The following is a 27,269-nucleotide window of genomic DNA, read 5'->3' as shown; positions in this document are numbered from 1 at the left end:
AGTGGATGAATGTGTACCAGAAAACTTAATAATGCTACATTACATTACTCTAAATTTTATTAAAGGCAGCACAAATGCCAGCTCATATTTTGAATCAGAAACAAATTGGACTTCTAGTTCTAATGGGAATTCATCGCATGAAGTGTTGACATAAAAATTTCTCATGAATCGAGGTTACTGACTTATAACTAGAAAACCTCTATTAAAATAGTACTGGAGACTTTTTTTTAAGTAGCTCATCTTTATTTGATGCATTCTAAAAGGCCCAGACTCTGAAACTGCATTCTAAAGGCCCGAACCGAGAGTATTATACCAAAAAACTCAGTTGAACTTCTACTTACAAAAAGTATCATCACTAATAAGATAGCAAAGCCTCCCCTAATGTTTCTTTGTTGAGGAAATTCATTTCTTCCTATGGCAAGCTGTATTTATTTAATAGGCAGTAGACAGGTGGAAAGAAGGAAAAGCAGGGCCAGAAGAAAAATGCATAGTGGCCACAATCTGTCTGAATCACAAGTTGAAACATGTAAAATCAAATTCAGAACAATCATGCCACTTCAACTAATTTTAACATAACATACATACATTAAAATGGTTGTTATAATTATCCCTGATGTTGCAAGACTAGCAATAAATTTATAAACAATTTTCCCAGGAATTTCAATAAAGAAAAACCATTAAATATTTACACCCCAAGACACAAAAGTATCAAGGAAATGTAATCCACAAGTGAGAATCCAAATGTCAAAAACATTATTTGAGCAATACTCTCTACGATGCAGTCATTAAACTCAAAGAATTCAGGAAAATCATGTAATTTAACTTAATCACCAACTTTCTTAAAAGTACATCCGGGCGAGTCCTTGCTTAAAAGTCTTTACATTCTTCTACCTCATCTGTAGTCTCATGTTCATCTGTACATAAAAACAATAACCAAAGTTGTTAGACAATCTAAAATGTGTGCATAATTAAGAAAAATAATTCAGCCTATAAGACATTTAATACTCTTACACATGAGATAATAATCACATTCTCATTTAATATTTATTGAACATTCACCCAAAAGCTACCCATAAAGTTTACAAGAAAAATCAAAAGTAAAGTGCCTGCCCACATTGAGCTTGCAGCTGAGGAAGAACTTTTTGGGTTTTGAGAGCTAAAATGACCATGGATTTGGAGACAGACATCAAAATTATTTTTTTGCTTTCTCCTAAGTTTGTGAGAAGTAGGGTACAACCAAAAGTAAATGTTATATGTAAGGGAGGTAAGAGCTGATCACCTTTCATTTCTTCCAAGTGAGAAAAAAATCATGACACTGATGAAAATGGAGTGGAGATACTTTTCTTCTCTTAGTGAGAAGGTTATCAGAAAAGGCAGAATTCACAACAGAACCAAATAAAAGTAGACAATAAAAGAGAATCAGGAGAAGCTGGAAGCCTCGTTCACTACTGATGGGAATGTAAAATGGTGTAGTAGCTTTGGAAAACAGTCTGGCAGTTCCTAAAAAGGTTACCATTGCCAATTACCACTCCCAGGTGAAATTGGGCAATTTCACACGCCCAAGAGAAATGAAAACATGCATGCACACAAAATCTTGTAGACAAATATTCATATCAGCATTACATGTAATAGCCAAAAAGGGGAAACAACCCAAATGTCCATGGAAAATAAAGTATTTCACATAAAAACTTTTAATACAACTGTGAAGCAAATCCTTATTTTTCAATATCATAATTTAAAATCGTCCTCAATATCATTAGGTTTGTTTCTTTCTTTCTTTCTTTTTTTTTTTTTTTTGAAGCCTTATCTTACTACCTTTTAGAAGCAGAATTGAAATACTTGGAACAGACCTCACTTTATCAAGGAAAAGAAAACTACATATCAATAACATTTGCTATTGAAAGAGAAAATGATAAATGGCTTTTTTTATTTCTGTCCTGTCTGCCTATAGAAATATAATCTCAATCACATTCATGTCTTTCTATTTCCTGAGAAACTGCCAGAACATAATGTAACAGCTGAACACATAGCAACTCCTTGTTATAGGCACATCTTTAAAGGGTTTTTTGCCAAGAAAACTGGTATAGCATTCAGTTTCGGCATTCACTTTTGTAGAAAGCACATAACGTACAATTTAGTATTTTAGAATAAAACTGACTAGCAAGTTATTTTAACTATTGTAGATGCCTAGGTTAGTAAAACACCTCCAACTTCAGATACTCTAACATGTACCCAAAATGATAAACGTAGGACCTGTTCCTTAGAGTTTATTATGTAATAAGCAGAAAGTAAAATATGGTTCACAAATTCACACCTATTCCAACTTAATCCTCTATACCCACAAGGGTTAATTGTTATAATCATGTATTAAGATTATCTGGTATGATCATAAGGCATGTGTTGTGCCTCCATAGCGTCTTTCCATTAAGTCACATTAAGTTCTGGTTCATTCCATCTTGTCATGTTCAACTCTGTGACAGATATACATCAATGCCACTCATGTTCACATGTAAATAACTTGTATCTTAGCAAAGTACTTCTCTAAACCTCCCCCCCGACACACACACACAACTAACCCCATGGAAATGAGACCCCATATACAACAAACCATTGCATCAAATTTAGTGTTTGATTACAGTAGACAAAGAGGAGATTCAGATATACCTTCTCTCTAATAAAAACCCTTTGTCCAAAAAGAAAGAAAATACACTGCAATTTTAGAGTAGAACAAAGTTTCCATAATTTATTCATTATATGAAGACCGCTGGTGGGGGAAAGGCAGACCATACCCATCTAACTAAATTGCATATTGTAAGTGAATTCTGCAGCTGGATAAAAACATTATATCTTGAAGTTCTGGTTAGGAAGATGGTAGAATCAGGAAGATCATCTTCCTGACTAGAAGAAACAAAAAACAGGAGTTTTCCAGCTCCTGTCCCAGACCAAAAAACAGGAGTTTTCCAGCTCCTGTCCCCCTCATAAAAATCCTACCAACAACTATCCACAGACAAGAATACCTTTATAAATATCCCTGAACTTGGGAAGAAGGCTGAGACACCTCCTTGGACCAAAGGACTGAGAAAAGCCACATTTGAAGAATAAGAGGAATGGTTTCATTTTGATCACATTGACCCCAACCACCACCAAGCTGGCACAGGGCCACACATACAGAGGACTCCCCTGGGCCCACAGTTTCTGCAGTGGGAAAAGAGAGTTGATGGCAGACATTCAGTTTCCCCACCATTCTGGAACCTTTCATAGAAGGCCCACTCCTTTCTCGCCCCACAGGAAACAGTGGGAGTACTGGCAGGATTAGACTTCCTGGGGTCAGTTGGAAACAAAGCACAGTGGCCAGCACACAGATCTTGGCAATGGCTCTGCATTTCAGCCAACAGAGGCACTCTACCAGGGAAACTAACCAACAGCATCACTCTGCGGGAAGCATGGTTGACAGGTCTGCCAGGCTCCAGTCCCTAGCCAGCTTCCCCACCCAGAATTAAGGGTGATCTCCTTAATCCTTCACCAGGCCAGGAGGCAAGGGCAGGTCAGCAATTATCCAAAGAGGGGAGCATCTGGCCCCACCCAACTCCAGCAGCCAAGTAACAACCCCAACAAGCCTTGGTCTTCTTCCTAAGCCCTCCTCAGTCCAGGAGGCAAGTGCAGGTCAGCAAATATCTGTGGAGGGAAGCACCCAGCCCTGCCTATCTCCAACAGCCAAGTGGTAACCCCACAAAGCCTTGATGCTCTGCTTAACACTTCCCCAGAGCAGGAGGCAAGTCCATATCCATGCATTTTGGTAGAGCATAGCCTATGGCCTTGCCCATCCCAAGTGGCCAAGAAGTGACCCCAGAGACCTCACCCAGCCTCAGAGCTCAGCACACAGCCCTTCCCAGCTACAGATTACAAATAGCAGTACTGCCTAGCCAGGGAAGAAAACCTGCAACCCCGCCCAATCAGAAGCTATTACAGAACTCTGTCAGCAGTGCCACCTGACTGCAGAGTCCAGCCAGTGTTCTCATTGGACTGTGTAGCACAGCCAGACATTTCACTACCCCTCAAAGCACAGGCAGCAGCCCAGCCTGAGAAAACCCAACAGCAAGGTCTGCTGGCCTGGGGTCACGACCAGCTGACACATCCATAAACCCAGGTTACACTAAATAGTGAAGGTCTATCACTGCCAAAGAACACCTGCAAAGGCTGGAAGAGGTGGCCATTTATCCAATGTGAGGACACTAATGTAAAGACACAAGGTTTACAAAAAAATCAGGGAAACATGACACCATAAAAAGAAACTAATAAAGCTCCAATAATGAACCCTGAAAAATAGAGATCTATGAAATGAGTGACAAAGAATAAATAATCCTCTTACAGTAGTTCAAGGAACTACAAGAAAATACAAATAGAAAATTAAATAAAATTTGGAAAACCATAAACAAAATGAAAACTTGACAAAGATATAGAAACTATTTTTAAAAACAAACAGAAATCCTAGAGATAAATAATACTATAAGTTAACTGAAAAATTCAATAGAAAGTTTCAACAGGACACTTAAGCAGAAGAAAAAATTAGAGAACTTGATTTCAAGACACTTGAAATTATACAGTCAAAGGAGCAAAAAAAAAAGCAATAAAAATAATTTTAAAAAGTCTATGTGAATTATGGGACACCATCAAGAGAACTAACTTTCAAACAACAGGAGTGTCAAAAAGAGAAGAGAGAGAAAAGGGCCTAGAAATCATATGTAAGAAAATAATGGCTGAAAATTTCCCAAATCTGAGGAAAGATAACAACATCTAGGTACAGGAAGCTCAGAGGTCTCTAAATAAATTCAACATAAAGAGGAGTGCACTAAAACATATCATAATAAAACTATTAAAAATCAAAGACGAAGAAAGAACTCTGACAGCTGCAAGAGTTAAGAAACATGTATTAAGAGAATTCCAATATGGCTTTCAGCAAATTCTCAGCAGAATCCCTTAAAGGGAGTTCTTTAAGCCAAAATTAAAGGCTTCTAATTAATAACATAAAACATACACAAGAAAAAAGACTCAGTGATATAAGTGACACATAGTCATATTCAGAATACTCTAACACTGAAGTGATTGCATATAAAGCAATTTTATCTCTACTATGAGGATTAAAAGATAAAACTACTAAAAACGACTGTTGCTACAATAAATTGTTAAGGAATACAAATAACAAAAGGTTGTAAATTTTTTGACATCTAAATCATAAAAGGTGGGAGAGAGGAAATGACAGTGTAGAGTTTTTGCATGTGACTAGAGTTAAGTTATCACTTTGAAATAGCCTGTTATATGTATAAGTTGTTTTGTTTTATGTAAGCCTGATAGTAAACACAAAGCAAAAACCTATAGTAGTTGTACAAAATATAAAAGAAAAGACAGTAAGAGGAAGAAAAAACAAAGAATCTAAAACAACCACAAAAAAAAAATTACAAAATGGCAGTAGCAACTCTTTACCTATCAAGAGTTACCTTGAATGTAAATGGATTAAATTCTCTAATCAAAAGACATAGAATGGACGAATGGATTTAAAAATACAATATCTAACTATATGCTGCCTATATGCTGCCTACAAGTGATTCATTTTTCTAGTAACTACACACATAGACTAAAAGTGAAGGGATGGAAAAAGATATTTTACACAAATGTAAACCAAAAGAGAGCAGGAAAAGGGGTAGCTATACTTATATCAGGAGAAATAGACTTTAAGTCAAAAACTGTAAAAAGAGACAAAGAAGATCATTATATAATGATAAAGGGGTCAATTCATCAAGAGGACATAACAACTGTAAATATATACATACCCAATATCAGAGCACCTAAATATATAAAACAATTGTTAAATGATCTGAAAACAATCATTTAAAAATCGACTGCAATACAATAATGATAGGGGTCCTCATACCCCACTTTCAACAATGGACAGATCATCTAAACAGAAAATCAAGAAGGAAACATTAGATTTGACTTACACTTTACACCAAATAGACCTAACAGACAAACACAAATACAGAACATTCTGCCCAAAAGCTACAGAATACAGATTCTTCAAAAGCACACGTGGAACATTCTCCAAGGTAGAACATAAGTTAGGCCACAAAACAATTGTTAACAAATTTAAGAAAATTAAAATCATACTATGTACCTTCTCTGATTACAATGACATAATACTAAAAATCAATAACAAGAGAAATCTCAGAAAATTCATAAATACATGGCTATTAAACAACACGCTCCTAATTTACCAGTGGGTCACAAAAGAAATCAAAAAGGAAATAAAAAATACCTTGAAACAAACAGAAATGGAAACACAACATACCAAAACTTATGAAATACAGACAAAGCAGTCATAAGAGGGAAATTTATAGCAACAAACACCTATATCAAAAAAGAAAAAAGAACTCAAACAATCTAATGTTATACCTCAAGAAACCAGAAAAAGAACAAACTAAGCCCAAAGTGAGCAGAAAGAAGGAAATAAAGATCAGAGCAGAAATAAATAGAGACAGAAAAAAAAAAGAATCCACAAAACTTAGAGTTGGCTTTTTGAAAAGATAAACAAAATTGAAAAACCCTTAGCTAGACTGACTAGGAAAAAAAAGAGAGAAAACTAAAACAAAATCAAAAGTGAAAGAGGAGACATTACAACTGATACCACAAAAATACAAAGGATAATAAGAAACTACCATGTATAATTATATGCCAACAGATTGGATAATCTAGAAGAAATGTGTAAGTGTCTAGACACATAAACCTACTGAGACTGAATTGTGAAGAAATAGAAAATCTGAACAGACAATGAACAAGCAAGGAGACTGAATCAGTAATAAAATGTCTCCCATCAAAGAAAAGCCCAAAACCTGACAGCTTCACAGCTAAATCCTAAAAGACACTTAAAGAACTAATACCAATCCTTCACAAACTCTTCCAAAAAACTGAAGTGGAGGGAAGACTCGCAAACTCACTTTATAAGGCCAATATTACCCTGATACCAAAGCCAAACAAAGACACTACAAGAAAAGAAAATTACAGGCCAATATTCATGGTAAACATAAATGCAAAAATCCTCAACAAAATACTACCAAACAGAATTCAACAGCACATTAAAAGAATCATTCACCATGATCAAGTAAGATTTATCTCTGGATGCAAGGATGGTTCAACATATGCAAATCAATAAATGCAATACACCACATCAACAGAATGAAGGGCAACAACCATATGATCATCTGAATAGATGCAGAAAAAATTTGATAAAATTCAACATCATTTTATGATAAAAACTCTCAACAGATTAGGTATAGGGGGAATGTATCTCAACACAATAAAGGCCATATATGACAAATATGTAATTAACATTATACTCAGTGGTGAAAGTTGAAAGATTTTTTTCAAGATTAGGGACAAGACAAGAATGCCCACTCTTACCACTTTTTTTCAGCATAGTACTGAAGTCCTGGCTAGAACAATGAGAAAGACATGAAAGGCATCCTAACACATAAGGAAAAAGTGAAATAATCTGTTTGCTAATGGCATGATAGTACATATAGAAAACACTAAAGACTCCACCAAAAAACTGTTAGAACTGATAAACAGATTCAGTAAAGTTGTAGGATATAAAAGGGTCATGAAAATCTACAATGTATATTGAGAAGTTAAAATTTAAAAATAAATAAAAAATAAAACTCAACAAACAAAATAAACAAATAAATAAATAAAATCAAGATACAAAAATCAGTAGTATTTTTGTATACTAATAGCAAACTATTTGAAAGAGGAAATTAAGAAAACAATCTCATTTACATTACCAACAAAAAAATAAAATACTTGCAAGTAAATTTAACCAAGGAGGTTAAAGGCCTATATACTAAAAACAATAAAACACTGATCAGTGAAATTAAAGAAAACACAAATAAATGAAAAGATATTCTGTGTTCATGGGTTGGAAGAATTAAAATTGTTAAAATGCCTATATTACCCAATGCAATCCCTATTAAAATTCCAATGTCATTTTTCACAGAAATAAAAATAATAGTAATAGTCTTTATATCCCTATACATATATGGAACCACAAAAGACCCCAAATAACCAAAGCAGTCTTAAGCAAAAAGAACAAAGCTGGAGGCATTACACTCCCTGATTTCAAAATAGATTATAAAGCAATTGTAATCAAAACACCATGATACTGGCAAAAAAAAAAGATACACCGACAAATGGAACAGGATAGAAAGCACAGAAATAAACCTACACATTTGCAGTCAACTGATTTTTGCAAAGGTGCCAAGAACACACAATAGGAAAAGGACACTCTCTTCAGTAAATGGTATTAGAAAAACTGGATATCCATATGCAGAAGAATGAAAATTGATCCTTATTTCACACCATGTACAAAAATCAACTCAAAATGGATTAGAGACAAATATAAGACCTGAAACTGTAAAACTACCAGAAGAAAACACAGGGGAAATGCTCCACGACAATTGTCTGGGCAATAATTTTTTGGATATGACCCTGAAAGCACAGGCAACAAAAGCAAAAATAGACAAATGAGATTGTATCAAACAAAAACCTTCTGCATGGCAAAGGAAACAACAAAATAAAGAAACAAATCCACAGAGTAGGAGAAAATATTTGTAAACCACACATCTGATAAGGGGTTAATACAACAGCATTTCAAAAAGCTCATGGAAAAAGAGAATTAAAAGGTAATACAAATCTTTCCATGAACTTTTTGAAGACTCCTCATAAAAGAAACTCAAAGACCTCAATAGCAAGAAAACAAATAACCAATTAAAAAATGGGCAAAGGACCTGAACACATATTTTTCATAAGAAGACATACAGAGCAAGAATCACAGCCTGGACTCTCCACTCCTTGGACCTGGAGGGGGGGGCGCCAGGTCACATGCCCCAGCCCACGCCAAGATGAGCCCAGCAGAACCACATGGCTAGAGGCAACCTCACCCCCCTCCTTGGACCCAGAGAGGAGCACCAGCCTGTAGGGTCTGACCCGTCAAGGTGAGCCCAACAGAGTCACGCAGCACTAGGGGCTTATTCTATGACCACAGATTCTGGAACAGGACCCAAGGTGGTTTAACATACCCACCAACACGGCTACTGCCAAGCAAAGATAATTCACCACCACAGTAGCAACCACGGCCACTCCACAGCCAACCTCACTGTAACAGAAGAAGCAAACCCTCTACCAAATGTCAACAAAAAAATACTAGAAGTACAAACAAATAAGAAGAAATGACACCACCAAAAGAATACAGTAATGCTCCAAAGTCAGACTCTATGGAACAGGGAATCCTTGAAATGTCTGAAAAAGAATTCCGAGCAATGATTTTAAGAAAACTTGAAGAAATAAAAGCAGACTCAATTAGAGAACACAATGAAACAAGAAAAAATATCCAAAATATGAAGGAGGAAATCTACAAAGAGATTAATACCTTAAAAAAGAGTGTAGCATAACTTCTAGAAATGAAGGATTCATTCAATGAAATAAAAAACATAACTCAGAGCTTGAGCAGCAGGGTAGAGCAAGCAGAAGAAAGAATTTCAGAGCTTGAAGATGGTCTTTTTGAAACAACTCAGGCAGACAAAAAAAAGGGAAAAGAATTAAAAATAATGAGGAAAATCTAAGAGAGAGAACAGACAACCTCAAGTGCTCTAACATCCGAATCTTGGGTATTCCTGAAGGGGAGGAGAAAGGAAAAGGTATTGAAAACCTATTCAAGGACATAGTAACAGAAAACTTCCCAGGTGTAGGGCGAGATACAGACCTTCAGATCCAGGAAACTCAAAGGTCCCCAAACAGATTCAATTCAAAAAGATCCTCCCCAAGACACATCATAGTTAAATTTGCAAAGCTCAAACACAAAGAGAAAATTCTACAAGCAGCAAAAGTGCCAGGTCACTTATAAGCGAACCCCCATCAAACTAACAGCAGACTTCTCAACTGAAAGCCTACAGGCCAGAAGAAAGTGGAATGATATATTCAAAATACCAAAAGAAAAAAATTCCCAGCCAAGAATTCTTTACCCAGCAAGGTTCTTCTTCAGAAATGAGGGAGAAATAGTGTATTTCTCAGACAAACAAAAGTTGTGGGAGTTCACTACCACAAGACCAGCTCTGCAAGAAATTCTCAAGGGAGTCTTTCATCTGGAATCTGAATAAGGGTGACCACTATCACAAATACACAAGAAAGAGCAAAAGCCACCATTAAAACAAAAATGCTAGGAAGAAAGAGAAAGAAGCTACATCATCCCATCTTAAATTTCCAGGTAACATTGAAGAAGAGAAATAAAAGGGGAAGTAATGATCAAAAGATAGTTAAACCATATAAACAAGAAGCAATCAAATGGCAGGAATTAAGCAACACTTGTCAATAACTACCCTAAATGTGAATGGACTAAACTCCCCATTCAAAAGACAGACTGACTGAATGAATTAAAAAGCTAGACCCAAGTATATGCTGTCTTCAAGAGTCCTTCCTCACCTGTAGAGACACACATCGACTAAAACTTAAGGGATGGAAAAAGATACACCATGCAAATGGAAACCAAAAATGAGCAGGAGTAGCTATTCTTATATCTGACAAAATAGACTTTAAACCAAAAAACATGAAAAGAGACAAGGCCACTATATAATGATAAAGGGATCTATCTGCTAGAAGACATAACAATCATAAAACTGTATGCACCCAATACTGGAGCACCCAGATATATAAAGCAAACATTCTTAGACCTAAAGAAAGAATGGGACCAAATACATTAATAGTGAGTGATCTGAACACCCCTCTATCAGTATGGGACAGATCTTCCAGGCAACGATTCAACAAAGAGACACGGGATTTAATTTCCACCTTAGAACAACTTGACTTGGCAGATATATACAGAACATTTCACCCAACAACTTAAGAATACACTTTCTTCTTATCAACTCATGGTACATTCTCCAGCACAGACCACATATTAGGTCACAAATCTACACTCAGCAAATTTTTAAAAACTGAAATCATTCCAACTATCTTTTCAGACTGCAATGGACTAAAATTGAAAATAAACAATAAGCAAAACTCTGGAAGCTATACAAACACATGGAAACTAAATAATAGGCTCTTGAATGACCTATGGGTCCAAGAAGAAATTAAACAGGAAATCAAAAAATTTCTAGAAACTAATGAAAATAAAGATACATCATACCAAAACCTGTGGGATACTGCAAAAACAGTACTAAGAGGCAGATGTATTGCAATAAATGCTTACATCAAAAGAACAGAAAGACTTCAAATAAATGACCTAATGCTATACCTCAAAGAACTTGCAAAACAACAATCCAAACCTAAAGGTAGTAGATGGAAAGAAATAATTAAGATCAGAGCAGAACTAAATGAAATAGAAACCCAAAAAACAATAGAAAGGGTCAACAAAAAACAAGTTGGTTTTTCAAGAAGATAAATAAAATAGACAAACCATTAGCTAGGTTAACAAAAAAAAGAACAGAGAAGACCCAAATAACAAAAATCAGAAATGAGGGCTGGCCCGGTGGCACACTGCTACAGTGCGCCGCTTGGGAGCGCGGCGGCGCTCCTACCGAGGGGTCAGATCCCACATACAGACCGGTTCCGCTCACTGGCTGAGCGAGGGGCGGGCGCAGCACCAAGGGTTGCGATCCCGTTGCCGGTCCCCAGTCCGGTATGGGAGCGACACTGAGGGTTGCAATCCGTTGCCGGACACGAAAAAAGAAAAAAAAAAAGAAAAAAAAAATCAGAAATGAAAAGGGAGACATTACAAGCGATACCACAGAAATATAAAGAATAATTAGAGACTATTATAAACAACTGTATGACAACAAATATGAAAATCTGGAAGATATGGATAAGTTTCTAGACACATACAAACTACCAAGACTGAACCAAGAAGAGATAGAAAACCTGAACAGACCAATAACAATCAAGGAGATTGAAGCAGTAATTAGCAATCTTCCAACAAAGAAAAGTCTGGGTCTGAATTGTTTTACAGCTGAGTTCTATCAAACTTTTAAAGAGGAGTTAATACCAAATCTCCTCAAACCATTCCAAACAATTGAAACAGAAGCTACTCTCCCAAACTCATTCTATGAGGCCAATATAACTCTGATACCAAAACCAGACAGAGACACAACAAAAAAAGAAAATTATAGGCCAATATCCTTGATGAACTTAGATGCTAAAATCCTCAACAAAATATTAGTAATCAGAATACAGCAACATATTTAAAAAATTATACACTATGATCAAGTGGGATTCATCCAAAGGATGCAAGGATGGTTCAACATACAAAAGTCAATAAATGTGATACATCACATCAACAAAATCAAGGACAAAGACCATATGATTATCTCAATAGATGCTGAAAAAGCATTTGACAAAATTCAACAGCCCTTCATGATGAAGACTGTCAACAAATTAGGTATAGAAGGAAAATATCTCAATACAATAAAAGCCATTTATGACAAGCCCACCACCAGTATCATTCTGAATGGGGAAAAACTGAGGTTCTTTCCCTTAAGAACAAGAACAAGACAAGGATGTCCACTCTCACCACCTCTATTTAACATAGTACTGGAGGTACTAGCCAGAGCAATCAGGTAAGAGAAAGAAATAAAGGCAATCCAGATTGGAAAAGATGAAGTCAAACTTTCTCTATTTGCAGATGACATGATACTATGTATAGAAAAACCTAAACATTCTATCAAAAAAACTCCTAGAGCTGGATAATAACTTCAGTAATGTTGCAGGATACAAAATAAATGCCCCCAAATCAGTAGCATTTATATACTCAAATAATGAATTAACAGAAAGATAAATAAAGAAAGTAAGCCCATTTACAATTGTTACAATAAAAATAAGACACCTAGGGATCAATTTAACCAAGGACGTGAAAGACCTCTACAATGAGAACTACAAACCACTTCTGAAAGAAATTAAAGACACAAAAAGATGGAAAGATATTCCATGCTCTTAGATTGGAAGAATTAACATTGTGAAAATGTCTATACTACACAAAGTGATCTACAGATTCAATGCAATCCCCATCAAAATACCAATGACATTCTTCACAGAAATGGAAAAAAACAATCTTACCTTTCATATGGAAAAACAAAAGACCCCAAATAGTCAAAGCAATCCTGAGCAAGAAAAATAAAGCCAGAGGCATAACTCTACCTGACTTCAAATTATACTACAAAGCTATTGTAACTAAAACAGCATGGTACTGATATACAAATAGACATTGAGACCAGTGGAGTAGAACTGAGAACCCAGAAACCACCCCTCAGGCTTACAGCCATCTGATATTGGACAAAGGCAACAAAAATCTGTATTGGGGAAAAGACTGCCTCTTCAACAAGTGGTGCTGAGAAAACTGGATATCCATAGGCAGAAGAATAAAACTAGATATGCATCTCTCACCATACACTAAAATCAACTCGAAATGGATTAAAGACTTAAGTATAAGACTTGGAACTGTAAAATTATTAAGGGAAAATATAGGTGAAACACTTCAGCAACTAGGTCTGGGCACAGGCTTTATGAACATGAGCCCAAAAGCACAAGCAGCAAGAGAAAAAATAAACAAATGGGACTACATCAAACTGAAAAGCTTCTGCACAGCAAAGGAAACAATCAATAGAGTGAAACAACAACCTACAGAGTGGGAGAAAATTTTTGCTAACTATGCATCCGACAAGGGATTAATATCCAGAATATACATAGAACTCAACCAATTATACAGTAGAAAAAACAAATAACCCAATTAAAAAATGGGAAAAGGAGCTGAAGAGACATTTTTCAAAGGAAGACATACAAATGCCAACAGGTACATGAAAAAATGCTCAACATCACTATTCATCAGGGAAATGCAAATTAAAACTACATTGAGATATCGCCTCACCCCAGTTAGACTGGCTATAATCAAAAAGATGATTAAGAACAAATGCTGGTGAGGGTGTGGAGAGAAGGGAATGCTCCTACTCTGTTGGTGGAACTGTAAAGTGGCACAACCACTGTGGAAAACAGTATGGAGTTTTCTCAAACAACTACAGATAGATCTTCCAAACGATCCAGCAATCCCTCTTCTGGGTATATACCCACAGGAATGGAAATCATCATGTCAAAGGGATACCTGCACTCCCATGTTCATCACAGCTCTGTTCACAATAGCCAAGACCTGGAACCAACCTAAATGTCCATTGATGGATGATTTAAGGAAACTGTGGTATATATACACCATGGAATGCTACTCTGCCATAAAAAGAATGAAATACTCCCATTTGCAACAACATGGATGAACCTGGAGAAACTTATTTTAAGTGAAATAAGTAAAGCACAGAGGGATAAATACCGCATGTGCTCACTCATATGTGGGAGCTAAGAGAGAAAGAATGAAGGAACGAAAGACCACAGTAGTGCCATGGTCTTACAGAGGGAGGGAACAAGCCTAGGGCTACAAATTGGAGTTGAGGGGAGAGGGGGAAGGGGAGGGAGGTTGAGGATAATTGGGTTGGGGACATGGGGTACAAAAGTAATTTCTGGTAATGGGCATGCTGCCAGTATGAATCTGGCCCTCACATCATGGGCATGAGGGGTGACAATTAGTTTTGTATCTCATGAATATTCATAATTTTAAAAAAGACATACAAATGGCCAACATATTTATTAAAAAAATACTCAGCATCACTAATCATTGGGTAAAATGCTAATAAAAACTACAATGGGATATCACCTCACACCTATTATTATCAAAAAGATGAAGATAACAAGTGTTGGTTAGGATGTGAAGAAAAGGAACCCTAACACACTGTTGGTGGGAATATAAATTAATACAGCCATTATAGAAAACTGTTGGAGTTCCTCAAAAAACTAAAAGTAGGATTACCATATGATACAGCAATCCCATTTCTGGGTATATAGCCAACCAAATTAAAATCAATATGTCAAAAGGATATCTGTACTCCTCTGTTTATTGTACCATTGTTCACAATAGCCTAGATATGGAATCAACCTAAGTCTTCATCGACAGATGAACAAATAAATAAATGTGGTATATATACACAATGGAATACTATTCAGCCTTTTAAAAGAAGGAAATTCTGTCATTTGCAACAATGTGGACGAACCTTGAGGTCATTGTGCTAAGTGAAAGAAGCCAGGCACAGAAGGACAGATACTGCGTGATCTCACTTTTATGTGGAATCTTAAAAAGTCAAACTCATAGAAGTGGAACGTAGAGTGAAAGTTACCAGTGCTAGGTGGTGGAGAGGGGGACAGAGTGAATGGAGAGTTGTTGGTCAAAGGGTACAGTTTCAGTTAGACAGGAGAAACAAATTTTGAGATCTATTACACATCAGGGTGACTATAGTCAATAATAATGTATTGTATATCTCAAAATAACTAAGAGAATAAAGCTCAAATGTCTTAACACAAAAAATTGTGAGGTGATGGATATGTTAATTAGCTTCATTTAATCATTCCACTCTATACTATATACATATATCAAAAATCATATTTAACCCCATAAATGTATAAAATTATGATTTGTCAGTTAAACATAATATTAATAAAAAACACTATGGTTTGTGAAATTCCATTTAAAAGAGGAAAAAATTCAAATCTTTATATAGAATGTGAGACACACAATTCTTAAACAACATTACCTGCTTTTATTCATAATGTGAGAAATAGATATAAACCATATTTTCAGTATTTTATTCTAAACTGGATATAAATTTAAATTCTTTTATTTATTAAACAGGTACTTGGTTTAAGGAAGAACGCTGGACAACATGGAAGATGTAACAGGGAATCGCAAGACAGAATCTCTGTTCTTAAAAAGGTTACACAGCTTTACGCAAGAGACAGTGGCTGTGTACATGACAATATTGAGGCAGTGTGTGTAAAACGATCCTTTAGGGAACCAAGGTGCTTGGACATTCAGATGAGAAATAAAACTTTTAGCAGAGGAGACCAGGGAAGCTACATTCAGAGAGGATGGGGTTGAAACTCAACTAGCAGTGAAGGGTGACCTGAACGTCCCTGAGAAGAAAAAGGCCTGCGCAACAGCAGAGACAGAGGAAAGCACTAGAAATCCTAAGACCAGATTAGCTGTAACCTGAATAACATTTAGGTGACTAACTGGAGATTGATTAGGAAGAGAACTTTAGCTCAGACTGTGGAGGCCTTGAACAGCAAGTGAAAGAATTCAGATTTCATCGATCGGCAGTGGAGAACCGGGAAGCTTTTTGAACTGAGAAGTGTGGTTATCAAAGCTGTACTTGAAGGAAGTTAGTGCAGTGTTGGTCAACAATGGCCAGCGGAGGGGAGAGACCAGAGACAGAGAGCCCTGACAGGAGGATTATTACACTGGTCCAGATGGAATAGTGGGAAGAGAAAGGATGGGATGGGCACTGCAAGAGTAAAGCAAACGGTCCTTGAAGACTGGAAGTGGGAAGCAAGGGACAGGGATGATTCAGTGATGACTCAGACTTTGAGCTTGGGTGACTGAGGACTCAGAAGTCAAGAGAATAGTCTGAGCTGAGAGGAAAAGATGAGGAAATCAGTTTGAAGTCACGTCCAAGTGGGGTTGTCCAGAGGAGCTAGTTCAGAATTAATAAACTATAAATTTAATAGATTAATAGATAGGTATGTTTAATAGATAATATATTTTAGAGAAATCTACATTCAAGGTAAAAGCTGAAGCTATTTAAATAGACTCATCAATCATGACATAGATGTCTAATATGGATAAATAATTAAAACATTTGTTTTTGTCCAAAACTGCCCATAGTAATTGTATCCTGTACCACTGTACCATCGTAAGACACAACACTGGATCATGACAAAATACATGAGAATACAAAAGTGGTCTGGGAAAGGAAGTCTGCATACAGAAACTAATATAACCACAATGAGTTATGGCATTTTACACATTCACTCCTTGGAACAAATTTTCATCACTGAAATTTAGAAGTTAAAATACTAAGCAATTTTATTCAGTTTATTTATCTTCATTCAAACTGATTTCTCTTTTCCTCTGAAGTCAACATTGTTTTCTGGAGGACTGAATTAATTACCATCAAGAATAATATATTTCATAAGAGAATTAATCTCAATCTTGATCTCATAAGAACACTGATAGATGTGTTCTTATGTTTGCATGCTCTTATTGACACCATCTGTGACTTAGAAATATACCTTCTTTTACTACTCTATTTTAAATCGTAGTATCTTTATATTGAGATCTTCTATGAATTATTCACCAAAACACACGTTATCCAAGACTCACCTGTTTTTAGTTTTTCTGGAGGGCTGAGATTCAGATGTTGGTCTTCTGATGAAAAGCTCACATTGATACCATACAGTGGATCATCCAAGAAAGAGGGCCTTTTCAGTCTCCCAATGCCATGAGTCTTCGACATAAAATAGTCTTTGGTGTCACTGATAACCTCGTCCTTAGAAAACTGAAGGCATTTTATATTTTCTGCTTCAATGACAAGAGCTTCTGACATGTAAAGCCCAGTCAAGGCTTTAGTGAGATAATAGTCTTTAGGTGCTTCACATTCTGCATTCTCAAGCACCTTAATTTTCTGAACCTTTGCTTCTGACTCATTTAGTAATTCAGAAAGGATAGATCTTGAAAGCTGGGAAAACTCAGTTGTTATATCCTCAATGTCTTTGTTTTCTCTTTCTGGAGAAAGTCTAATGATGGCTTCTTGTTTGAGTGTGCATCCATCCAGAAGACACTTTAACTGTTCCTCAGAGAGAAGTGATGTGGAATCTAACTGACGAAACAGACCAAAAGTTTCATGGTCAATTGACTGAATAAACACATTTATTTTTGGTAAGCTTCCAGTAATACAATATAAATGCAAGTGATAGGAAACCCCTTACACACAGCACAGGCAAATAAAAAAAATAATTCATTTTAAAGTATCCACTAGTGCAGGGGAACTATGCAGCAGCCCTACAGAATAAGTTTAGAATTAATCATGCTGACTATAATCCAGGGGCAAATCCTAAAATACTGCACCAAATTAACCACTAACATAGAAGTATCTAGAGCTGAAATGGAGATATTAGAAAAACACCTTCAATTTTCTTGAGTCATCAAGCAGGGAAGTAGGCAACCAGCTGTTTGATAAACAGCCAGAAATCCTGCCCTAATCTCTAGTAGGTGTGCCTCTGTCCTCATCACTCCTGTGTGAACCCCCACCACCACCCATTGTGGAAAAAATAAATAAAACTCAGGAAAACAGGGCAGACTACCCCTGCCCCTGGGGATTCACCCTCCCGACGTCTGTCCACAACTTTCAGCAGACAATACTGCTGAAGACAGAAAAGGAAAGGTGAAGGGGTGGTGCATCCTGAAATGTGTAGTTACTACAGGTCTAGGCAGAAGCCAGGGGCATTCCAGGAGCAGCGCATTTGGGGAGAAAAATTTGATCATACATATTTAATCGCTGCTTGTAAAGTTGACTAGGCATGGGTGTTTCAACCAAGATCTTAAGGATTTAAAAACATTTTTTTTCTTCAGTGATATTCTCAGGAAATAAATAAAAATAAATCAATCAGAAGTATAAAGCCATGTTCTACAAAAGTTCAACTGAACATCATGCTACTTGAGTTGCAACAATCTCAGAAAAAAAGTGATTAAAGTAAATTGAAACAAACTGAAAAAATCTCTTCTCCAAAGAACCAGCATCTTCTTTGATTTATATGGTGGATTATATGGAAAATACTAATCCTTTTTTATGGAGGATTAAATTATCTAAGAACAAGAAGTCCCCACAAGAAAATTTAACCACAAACTGCAATGGTCTTAATTTCTACTTCAAAAAAAGAAATGTTATCAGTCTACTTTGAAAGCACACAGTAAGAAATAACTTAATATTCTGTATGTGTAAAGTACCAGGGGGAAAAGCTGCTACTGGAACTAGTACAGTTAACATCCCATTATTATGTAATGATGCTTCTAATGCAGCTAACAAAAAAAATAGTATGTAAAACAAGTTTTATATCATGCTTTTTAAATATATCATGTGTTTTAAAATTATATTTAACTTACCTATACTAAGACTAGTTTTCATAGTGGCCACTATGAATTTGAGAATAATAAGAAATTATCTGAGAATATATTCTTAGTAATTATCTGGAATTCAAAATTCAGATAATTCACCCTAAGGTTAACAATAATATACATATCAAGAAATGAATTGAATTATATATAAGAAAATCCTACTAAAAAAATTTATTGTATATATTTATGAGGTACAATGTGATTATTTGGGCACATGTATATAGTATGCAATGATCGTATCAGGATAATTAGCAAATCCTACTTTTAATCACTAGGCATTTCAGGCATCTAGATGTGGTACTTTATCCATTTTAAGGATCATTCCCTTCATCCCATTATGTAAAACCAGTCAACTAGAAAAGTATGGCATTAGGTACTTAAAATATACTTTCAAAATGTGTTTATGTAAAATTGCTTATAATTAGCAGACAATTCCCTAGGATTTAGAAAAATCCCACTAAATGTCACCCTCACCAAGCATTCTCACCAAAGGCTTATCATTATGAAATTTCCAGACGCTAGAAAAAATCAGTCCATACTGGAGCAGGAGGATAAAGTATTATGGAATGGAGGCTTCTAGGTAATAAGGGGAAGGGAAGTAGATTATGTGATATGTTTGACCACTTCCAAAAATAATATTGATAGGATAGATGCTTGGCATTTCTAATGATGTATTTGGCTAGATACATAGAAAATGAAGCAAAAGGAAAAGCAAAGCAATTATAAACTCTGGGAAAAACAAAAAGTTATAAAAGAAAGGACAGCATAGGATAGTACTTGCTTCTGTTGTGAGTAATATTTAGACATTTACCATAATGTAAATACTGATGACTGAAGTAACCAAAAATTGTGATTTAACTATTTTGGGGAAATAAGAGGAAAGAGTAGGGGTGCTTGGAGTAGCAAAATTAAATCCCTAGTTACCATTACAGGAACTCTCTATATAATATCTAAAATTAATCAACTAAAAGCAAGTTAGTAAGAAACAATATAGAGGTAAACATTGGGGAAAACAGCTAAAGGAATTAAAAGTGGTTGACTCTGGAGAGCAAACCAAGAAGTGAGGAAGGCAAAGGCAAAGGTGTTGCCATTTTTGTTTAAAACATTTTAACACAACTTTTCCTTTAACTATTTTTTTACTATAATAAAACTTAAAATTAACTTTTAAAATATAAAACAAAAAGTAATTTATTTTTGCTTTTTATTTCAATTGTATTTTAATAAACTTTAATTTTAGAACAGTTGTAGATTTCCATAAAAACTGCAAAGATAGTACAGAGAGTTCCCATACTTGTATATTCCACACCTATTTCCCCCGTTATTAACATCTTACATTAATGTGATACATTTGTTACAACTAATGAACCAGTATTGATAAATTTATTAGTAACTAAAGTCTATAATTTATTCAGATTTCCTGGGGTTTTTTATTTTATTTTATTTTTATTTTATTTTATTTTACTTCTCAAAATACATTGTACTTGATTTTCACACCACTTTACCTGTTCCTCTCCAACCCCTCCCCTCCCCCCACCACATCATATCTGTGCGCTTGGCTTAAATAGTTCAAGAAATTTTTGTGGTTATTCTGTCTTCTTTCCCCCACCCTTTTATTTGTTTGTGTGTTTATTTATTTATTAATTTTTAGCTCCCACAAATAAGCGAGAACATGTGGTACTTCTCTTTCTGTGCCTGACCTGTTTCACTTAATATAATTTTCTCTAAGTCCATCCATGTTGTTGCAAATGGTAGTATTTCATTCTTTTTTATAGCAGAGTAGTATTCCATTGTGTAGATGTATCACAGTTTCCTTATCCGCTCATCTGATGATGGACATTTTGGCTGGTTCCAGCTCTTGGCTATTGTATATAGAGCTGCAATAAACATTTGGAGTACAAGTATCCCTTCAGCATGATGATTTCCATTTTTCTGGGTATATTCCCAGCAGTGGGATCGAAGTAATTTAAATGTATGCAAATTTTAAAATAAAAAATTTTAAATAAAAAATAAAAATTTGAATGGTGCGGTCCACGCCATGGTGGAGTCCTGAAAGGAATAGCTTGGGCTGCCCTCTCCGAGTTGGCAAGGCCACCGGAGGGAGAGCTGCTGGCAGGACCGTGGCTACGAGCAGTTGCTTTCACTGGTAGATACTAACCACAGCTTGCTAACAGAAAAAGGTCACAAGATAACTTCAAGACAATGAAGGGGTGGTTTCGATCTGACAACCTGATTCCAGGAAAAAGAAGCATGAGTTGATCACCTGAGACATGCTGACAAAAGAAAAGGACTGGCTGACCTCTAAAAAAGTTTCTTCCCTGCTTTTTGGACTATTGATTTAAGCTTGCTGATACAATAAAAATAGTACCCAAAACCCCCCTGCAGAGAAAAATCTAAATAAAAGGCATTGTCTCATGCTCTACTGGGCTCCAGCTGCAACACACTGACAGCCCGCAGAGAGAGAACATGCATATTGATGCATTGAGGTCTCTGTCTGTGTTTGTTATTTTCGCTAACCCTCTCCATCCCTTTTCGGGTACCCACCCTTTGCTGAAGCTGGACTTTGGCGTTTGAAATATGTAAATGAAACTCCCAACTGATTTTATCTTCAGACATGAGAAGCCGATCCAACTTTCATGGAGCCAGAAACTTAGAAAGTCAGGGGAGGGCACTTTTTTTAAAAAAAGAATACAAAATTACAAATTTATAAAATTATGTACAGTGCTGGCCAGTTAGTTCAGCTCATGGTACTAATAACACCAAAGCCCAGGGTTGATTCCTGTACTGGCCAGCCACAAAAAAAAAAAAAAAAAATACGTACAGGTTAGTTTCTTGATTTTTATAATGTGAAAAAGATAGCAACAAATTACTGGAGTCTTGGAGAGTCAAGTCCATCTCTTACAGTATCTCTTTAGGTCATTAACCTGAAATGCTTATAGAAATGTTTGCTGATTGCAATTGGGCTTCCTCTCCCCACTCCAAACCTCCTACAAGTAAGTCACCCTGAAGCTGAAGCTTCACTGTGTCCATGGTAAAAATGAGAAATAACATAACACATTTCAGCCTGTATGTACACAGAAGTAAACTGAACTACAATTACCCTGATCCTCTTGGAGGAAGCAGGCTGATAGGAAAGAAAACACAGAACCTGGGCTTCTGTCCAAGCTTTACCATCTTGAACATGTCACCTAAGTTCTCAAGGTCTCATCTCCTTCATCTGTGAAATGAGAAATTGAAGAAGACGATCTCTAAATTAACTTTGAGCTCTAAAATTGCTTTTTATGAACAAGTACGCTAAAAATACAAATAAATAAAAAGAATAAAGTTTTCTATTGACATTAGAGTGTAGCCTGGGCAGAATTATAAAAAATAAAACAATAACAAAAAGAGAACTTTTATTTCTTTCACTTCTTCACAATACCAATCCTCTTACAAAAATAACTAAAAATTTTCTGGTCTCAAAACAGTATAAGTCAGAGTGAATCAAATACATTAAGCCCTCAAATTAAACTAATTTAATTATATAGTGTTTCTGGGTGGCAATACAAATCAGAAACTTCAACACTGGAACTTGGCAGAGCCTTACCCACAATAAAACTCAGTAAATGACTATTGTGAGAATCAAATGAGTTAAGGATTCTTTAAGTGTTTTGTAAAGTACTATGTTAATATAAGTTACTTACAAATGATGAACTGGACTAAATTAGGGTTCTATCACAAACATTCCTAACTACTCTCGACAGTTAAGGGACCATAACTCACAGACTTTATCCAGCTTGCTCTTGAAACTCCTGAGCTAATAAGCTCCATAAATGAACCACTCACTGTGCAAGCACAGTCAAGTAACCATCTGTTCAAGTACTCACCTCAAAGTATTCATCTTTCATGCCAGCTCTAATTTCTCAGTATTTCATAAACAAGTTATTATTCATACTATTCCTGTCCTTCATAAAACTCATCATAGTGTACCTTCATTTTTCCAGATCAGAGCCCAATCTATTTTCTCTCCTTATATAAAAGTCCCTTTCTTCACATCTTCATCTTAGTAGACCTTTTGTGGATCTTCTTTCTTGTTTTAGCCAACACCACACACATTCCATAGTCAAAGAGCAAATGTACTGAATTTTTATCAGGAAAAGAATAGAGTACACTTGTTTGTGTTAGTTCTCATGCATCTTGCTGGTCTTGTTGACACACCAAGTGATGTCTTACAGAATAATAATAACTAACATTTATCAAGTACCTACTCTAGGCCAGACACTACTCTATGCATATTACTTGTATTGATTCCTTTAATCTTCACAATAAACCTATGAGATAGGTACTATTATTATTCCCATTTTATAGATGAAAAAACTAAAGCACCTTAAGTAACCCATTGTGGTGAATGCTTATAATTTTATGTTGCCTCATTATCCATTTTGAATATGTTTAACATTCCCATACCAAAAGCAGGGCTCAGTCAAACTTGACACAGTTTCCAGTTCTACACCCCCCTCCCAGTTCCTCTATGTGGCCAATCCAGATATCAGCCTTATACAACTGCTTCCTGGTGACTGCTTCCCTATGGGACAGCTAGATACAGCCACTTGACTGGCCCCACTGATCCTCACACCCTGCATGGACTGTGCAGATATGCCACAGTGACTACCTCTCGGTCACAGCATGACTCCTGGAATTCATGCCTGCTTGCTTTAAGCCCAAATTAAAACTCCCCGTGGTAAACCTGTTTGGATAATGCCCAGGACCCAATAAATACATTGACCCACAGGTCTCTCTCTTGCCATGTGCTGCCTGACCTCCAGGTGTGTGGCCTCCAAGTGTGCCACATACCCCCGCAAGGCCTGGACATACTAAAATCTTTATTTCTATCTTGTATCTCTCCTAAACATTGCCTCTCACTGTAAGTGAGTTGCCCTTCTACCATTCTCCAAGTGTCCTTTTCTCAACCAATGTTCATTTTTCTGTCTTCTCTCAGATATAAAATCTCTTCTTTCTTCTTTCTCTTAACTTTGGACTTTACTACCCAGCGCATCTCAGTGTTTTATGCAAATTTACACAGTGCCCTCTCTTTAGGCTCATTAAAAAAAAAAAAGCCAGCCACAGTTCCATTCCCAGGGTGCCCACTATTTACACTTCTCCACCCAGATAAATGCCAGTTTGGCACAGGAGCTAAATCTGATGAGCAGTGCAACTTGTAATTGCTGGAGATGAAACACAGACCATGGATTACCTCACTCCCATCCCCGCCTCCCCTCCTATCCAGAGTTTCCCCAGCCATTAAAAATCTCCAGTTATTTGGGCAATGGATTTGTTGACAGAGCAATCAAAATTATGTCTCTAGTGTACACAATCAGAAAGTTCACATTATTAACCAGTGGAAGCAATCCTGTCCTTTGATGTAACTTTATATCAGGTGTTTTTTTCTTCAGAGTTCCTAAAGACCCACCCTATAAAGCCAATACTATTATCACAAGTGAGAAAAGGGTGGAAAGCCGGAATGTCCTAAATGTTTAACAGTGAGAGGGTAGATATAAATAGCTTTCAGAGACACCTAGTTCTACTTCAAAATAAGTAACTAGAAAACATTCCACCCTTCGCTTAGTTACCAAGGTATGAGTTTACAGCTCTCTGTTGCAACCACTGCTGGCAACACCTAAGTAATAGTTTATTTTAGTCAAGGGTTTTTGGCTATAAGGAAAAAAAAAACATTATCTCAAAAAAAAAAAAAGGTGGTGGTTGAGGGTTGTTGTAGGATCTAAGAAGTCATTTCATGCATACCAATAAGCAGGAAGTATAGACTTTTGGAGTCTAGAGCTGAGAAGCCACCAGAAACCAAAGTCATGGTTCCATCTGGGTCCCTGTGGCCTCTTAACTTACTGCTTGCCTCTTCTCTAAATCACCTTTCTCTGCTTACTGATGTTTCTGTTCTCTCAAAATCTCAGCTTATATATGTAGCATGAACTGACTCCGGTCCTCTTTCAACATGACCTTAAGAGTCTAGTACCCACCAAAGACTGACTATGGTCTCTGTGTCCTTTAACTCAAGTTTCCAAGCAAGATAACCTGGTTGATCACTAACCAGGCTGACAGACTGACTATGTCAGGTTCAAGTACCTACTGCTGGTCCAATCACCTGTGGGGAAGGTAATATGGTATAAGCATAGCCACCCAAGCCCATGCCTTTAGCAGGGCTGTGAGTAAGGGTGATTTCCTAAAGAAGAAGGTATCAACAGGGCAGAGATCCCAAAATAAATCTACCATATTGTTAAACTATAATTTCTATGAAGTAAATAACTGTCAGAAAGGACCTTCCACTTACTGAAGTTTTATAGTCAACTAAAGGATTAACAATCAAGGTGTTTCCAAACTTCAGCAATCTCATTAAATCCACGTACTCATTAAGATGTAAAAGTAGAACTACTTGTCAGAAAATATTCACTTGTGAATAGAATAATAAAGACATTCCAGTTGGACTACACAGCAGCACTATCAAGTCAAAATGTTCCCAATAGGCTCATAAAAGCTTATGAGCCTCTTATCACTTGCTGCGGCTTTCAGGTGAAGCAAAATGATCAATGTTTATTTTTCAACATCTATGTCAATGGTACTAAGGATTCACAGAAGGAAAGGGCTTCTTTTTCCTTCCCCTTCAAGCTTCTTCTCTCCCTAGTCTATTCTATCACCTTCCTCTCTTACACTCAGGCTACACCAATCATATAAAGGCAAGTCTGGTAGAGGCCACGTCAGAGACAAAGGGTTCTCGGGGCCAGGGGAGATCTAGCGTATTTTTAACCAGAATAGGAAGAGGCTGTCTGGGCAGAAGAGAATGTGAACTCTAATCAAAAGGGAAGCAAAGGTCATTACCAAAGAAACTACATAAAACATTAGGAGTAGAGGTTGAGGCAAGGTTATAAACAGGAAAGTGAGTCAGCACCCAGGTCAGCAGCTGGGAGGATCTGTGGGTAGAATAACACAGAATGTGAAGTAGGTCAAGGCAAGTGGCTCCGAAGTGAGGTCGTGAATGTCGTGGTGTTGGAAGCCCGCTTTTATGTAGGGCCTAGGATGCCAAAGCAACTCTGCAGAACCAGATACCGCCCTTGCCCAGGCCACCTCTCTTCCCAGAACAGCTAGGTAAGGCAGGCCCTGGAAACGTTCACCTTATGGATTTGCCTGGTGAGAGGCTGCTGTGTCCTTGAGCATTCTGTGTGGGCTCTTCTCCCATGACCCAGGTGTTAGGGCTGGCTCCATGGCATCAGGGATCCAGGCTTCCCATTTCTATCTACTGGGATAAGAGGGGTGGGCTTCCAGCAGAGCCCCAGTGTGCAAAATAAGGATGGGCGTGGGTGGGAGGAGCTAAAACAGAAGTGGGATTCTCAATTCCTGCAATTTGAAAAGTGCCAGGAACTCAGTTTTAGTTGGTGACAGTCAGAAGGGGGCAGATCTGCTTGGAAGAGAAAAGTGAAGTCAGTTTAACAGGATAACTAATGAAAAGGGGCTTTCTCATTTTTTCATTTTGTACAACAATTACCACTTGAGGATTGCCAGCAGTTGCTGTTTTCTAGCAGTAAAGACAGCAAGTCCACTTGAATAAGATCCCCTTTGTTCTGAGCAAGTCACTAGAATGCCCCTTTTGTCACATGTCCATCATTTCCTTTTCTGAAACAAGGCTGGGGTAACAAACTGTTACCTCTGCCCCAACAACGTTGGCCAGGAGATGAGGTAGGCAAATTTGTATAAACAGCCTAGAAAGGTCTGGAGTCCCAGACTGAGAAGTCGTATGGTCACAGGGGACTAGAATCCCCCACCCCCCACCTCAGGGAAATATATCCATAGAGTAACTAACTCCCACTGCTCAGCAAGACTGGTGGTTTATTGGCTACTACCAGCTATTAGAATCATGTGCATGCGTGAAGGCTTTCCATACTCTCAGTTTGATAATGTCTATTTTTACCATATAAAAGTAAGTTGGGTCAAGGGAGGTCATGACGGGGTCAGAAGTCAAGAAGGCCATTAGCCTTGACACTTAAGACAACCAAACAACCAATAAAATGCTAGGAATAAATCAACACCTTTCAATAACAACTCAATGCAAAAGGTTTAAATTCCCCAATCAAAAGACACAGATTGG

At 36.8% G+C, this 27,269-nt stretch overlaps 1 protein-coding gene across 1 annotated transcript in view; it reads right to left on the bottom strand.

Annotated features, from left to right (window-relative positions):
• Positions 1-235: 235 nt before the first annotated feature.
• The window catches only part of FSIP1 (fibrous sheath interacting protein 1), a 215,819-nt gene continuing 188,785 nt past the window's right edge, over positions 236-27,269 (bottom strand). The window contains exons 11-12 of the mRNA XM_008566109.1: positions 17,351-17,846; positions 236-914 (exon numbers count right to left, since the gene is read on the bottom strand). Coding sequence (XP_008564331.1) covers positions 868-914; positions 17,351-17,846 — 543 coding nt within the window. The 3' untranslated portion in view covers positions 236-867. The remainder of the gene's footprint in view (positions 915-17,350; positions 17,847-27,269) is intronic.

The sequence above is a fragment of the Galeopterus variegatus genome, unplaced genomic scaffold (genome assembly GCF_000696425.1).
Source record: "Galeopterus variegatus unplaced genomic scaffold, G_variegatus-3.0.2 Scaffold220, whole genome shotgun sequence".
In the NCBI taxonomy this organism is placed as follows: Eukaryota; Metazoa; Chordata; class Mammalia; order Dermoptera; family Cynocephalidae; genus Galeopterus; species Galeopterus variegatus.
This window is presented reverse-complemented; position numbering and strand designations above follow the sequence as displayed.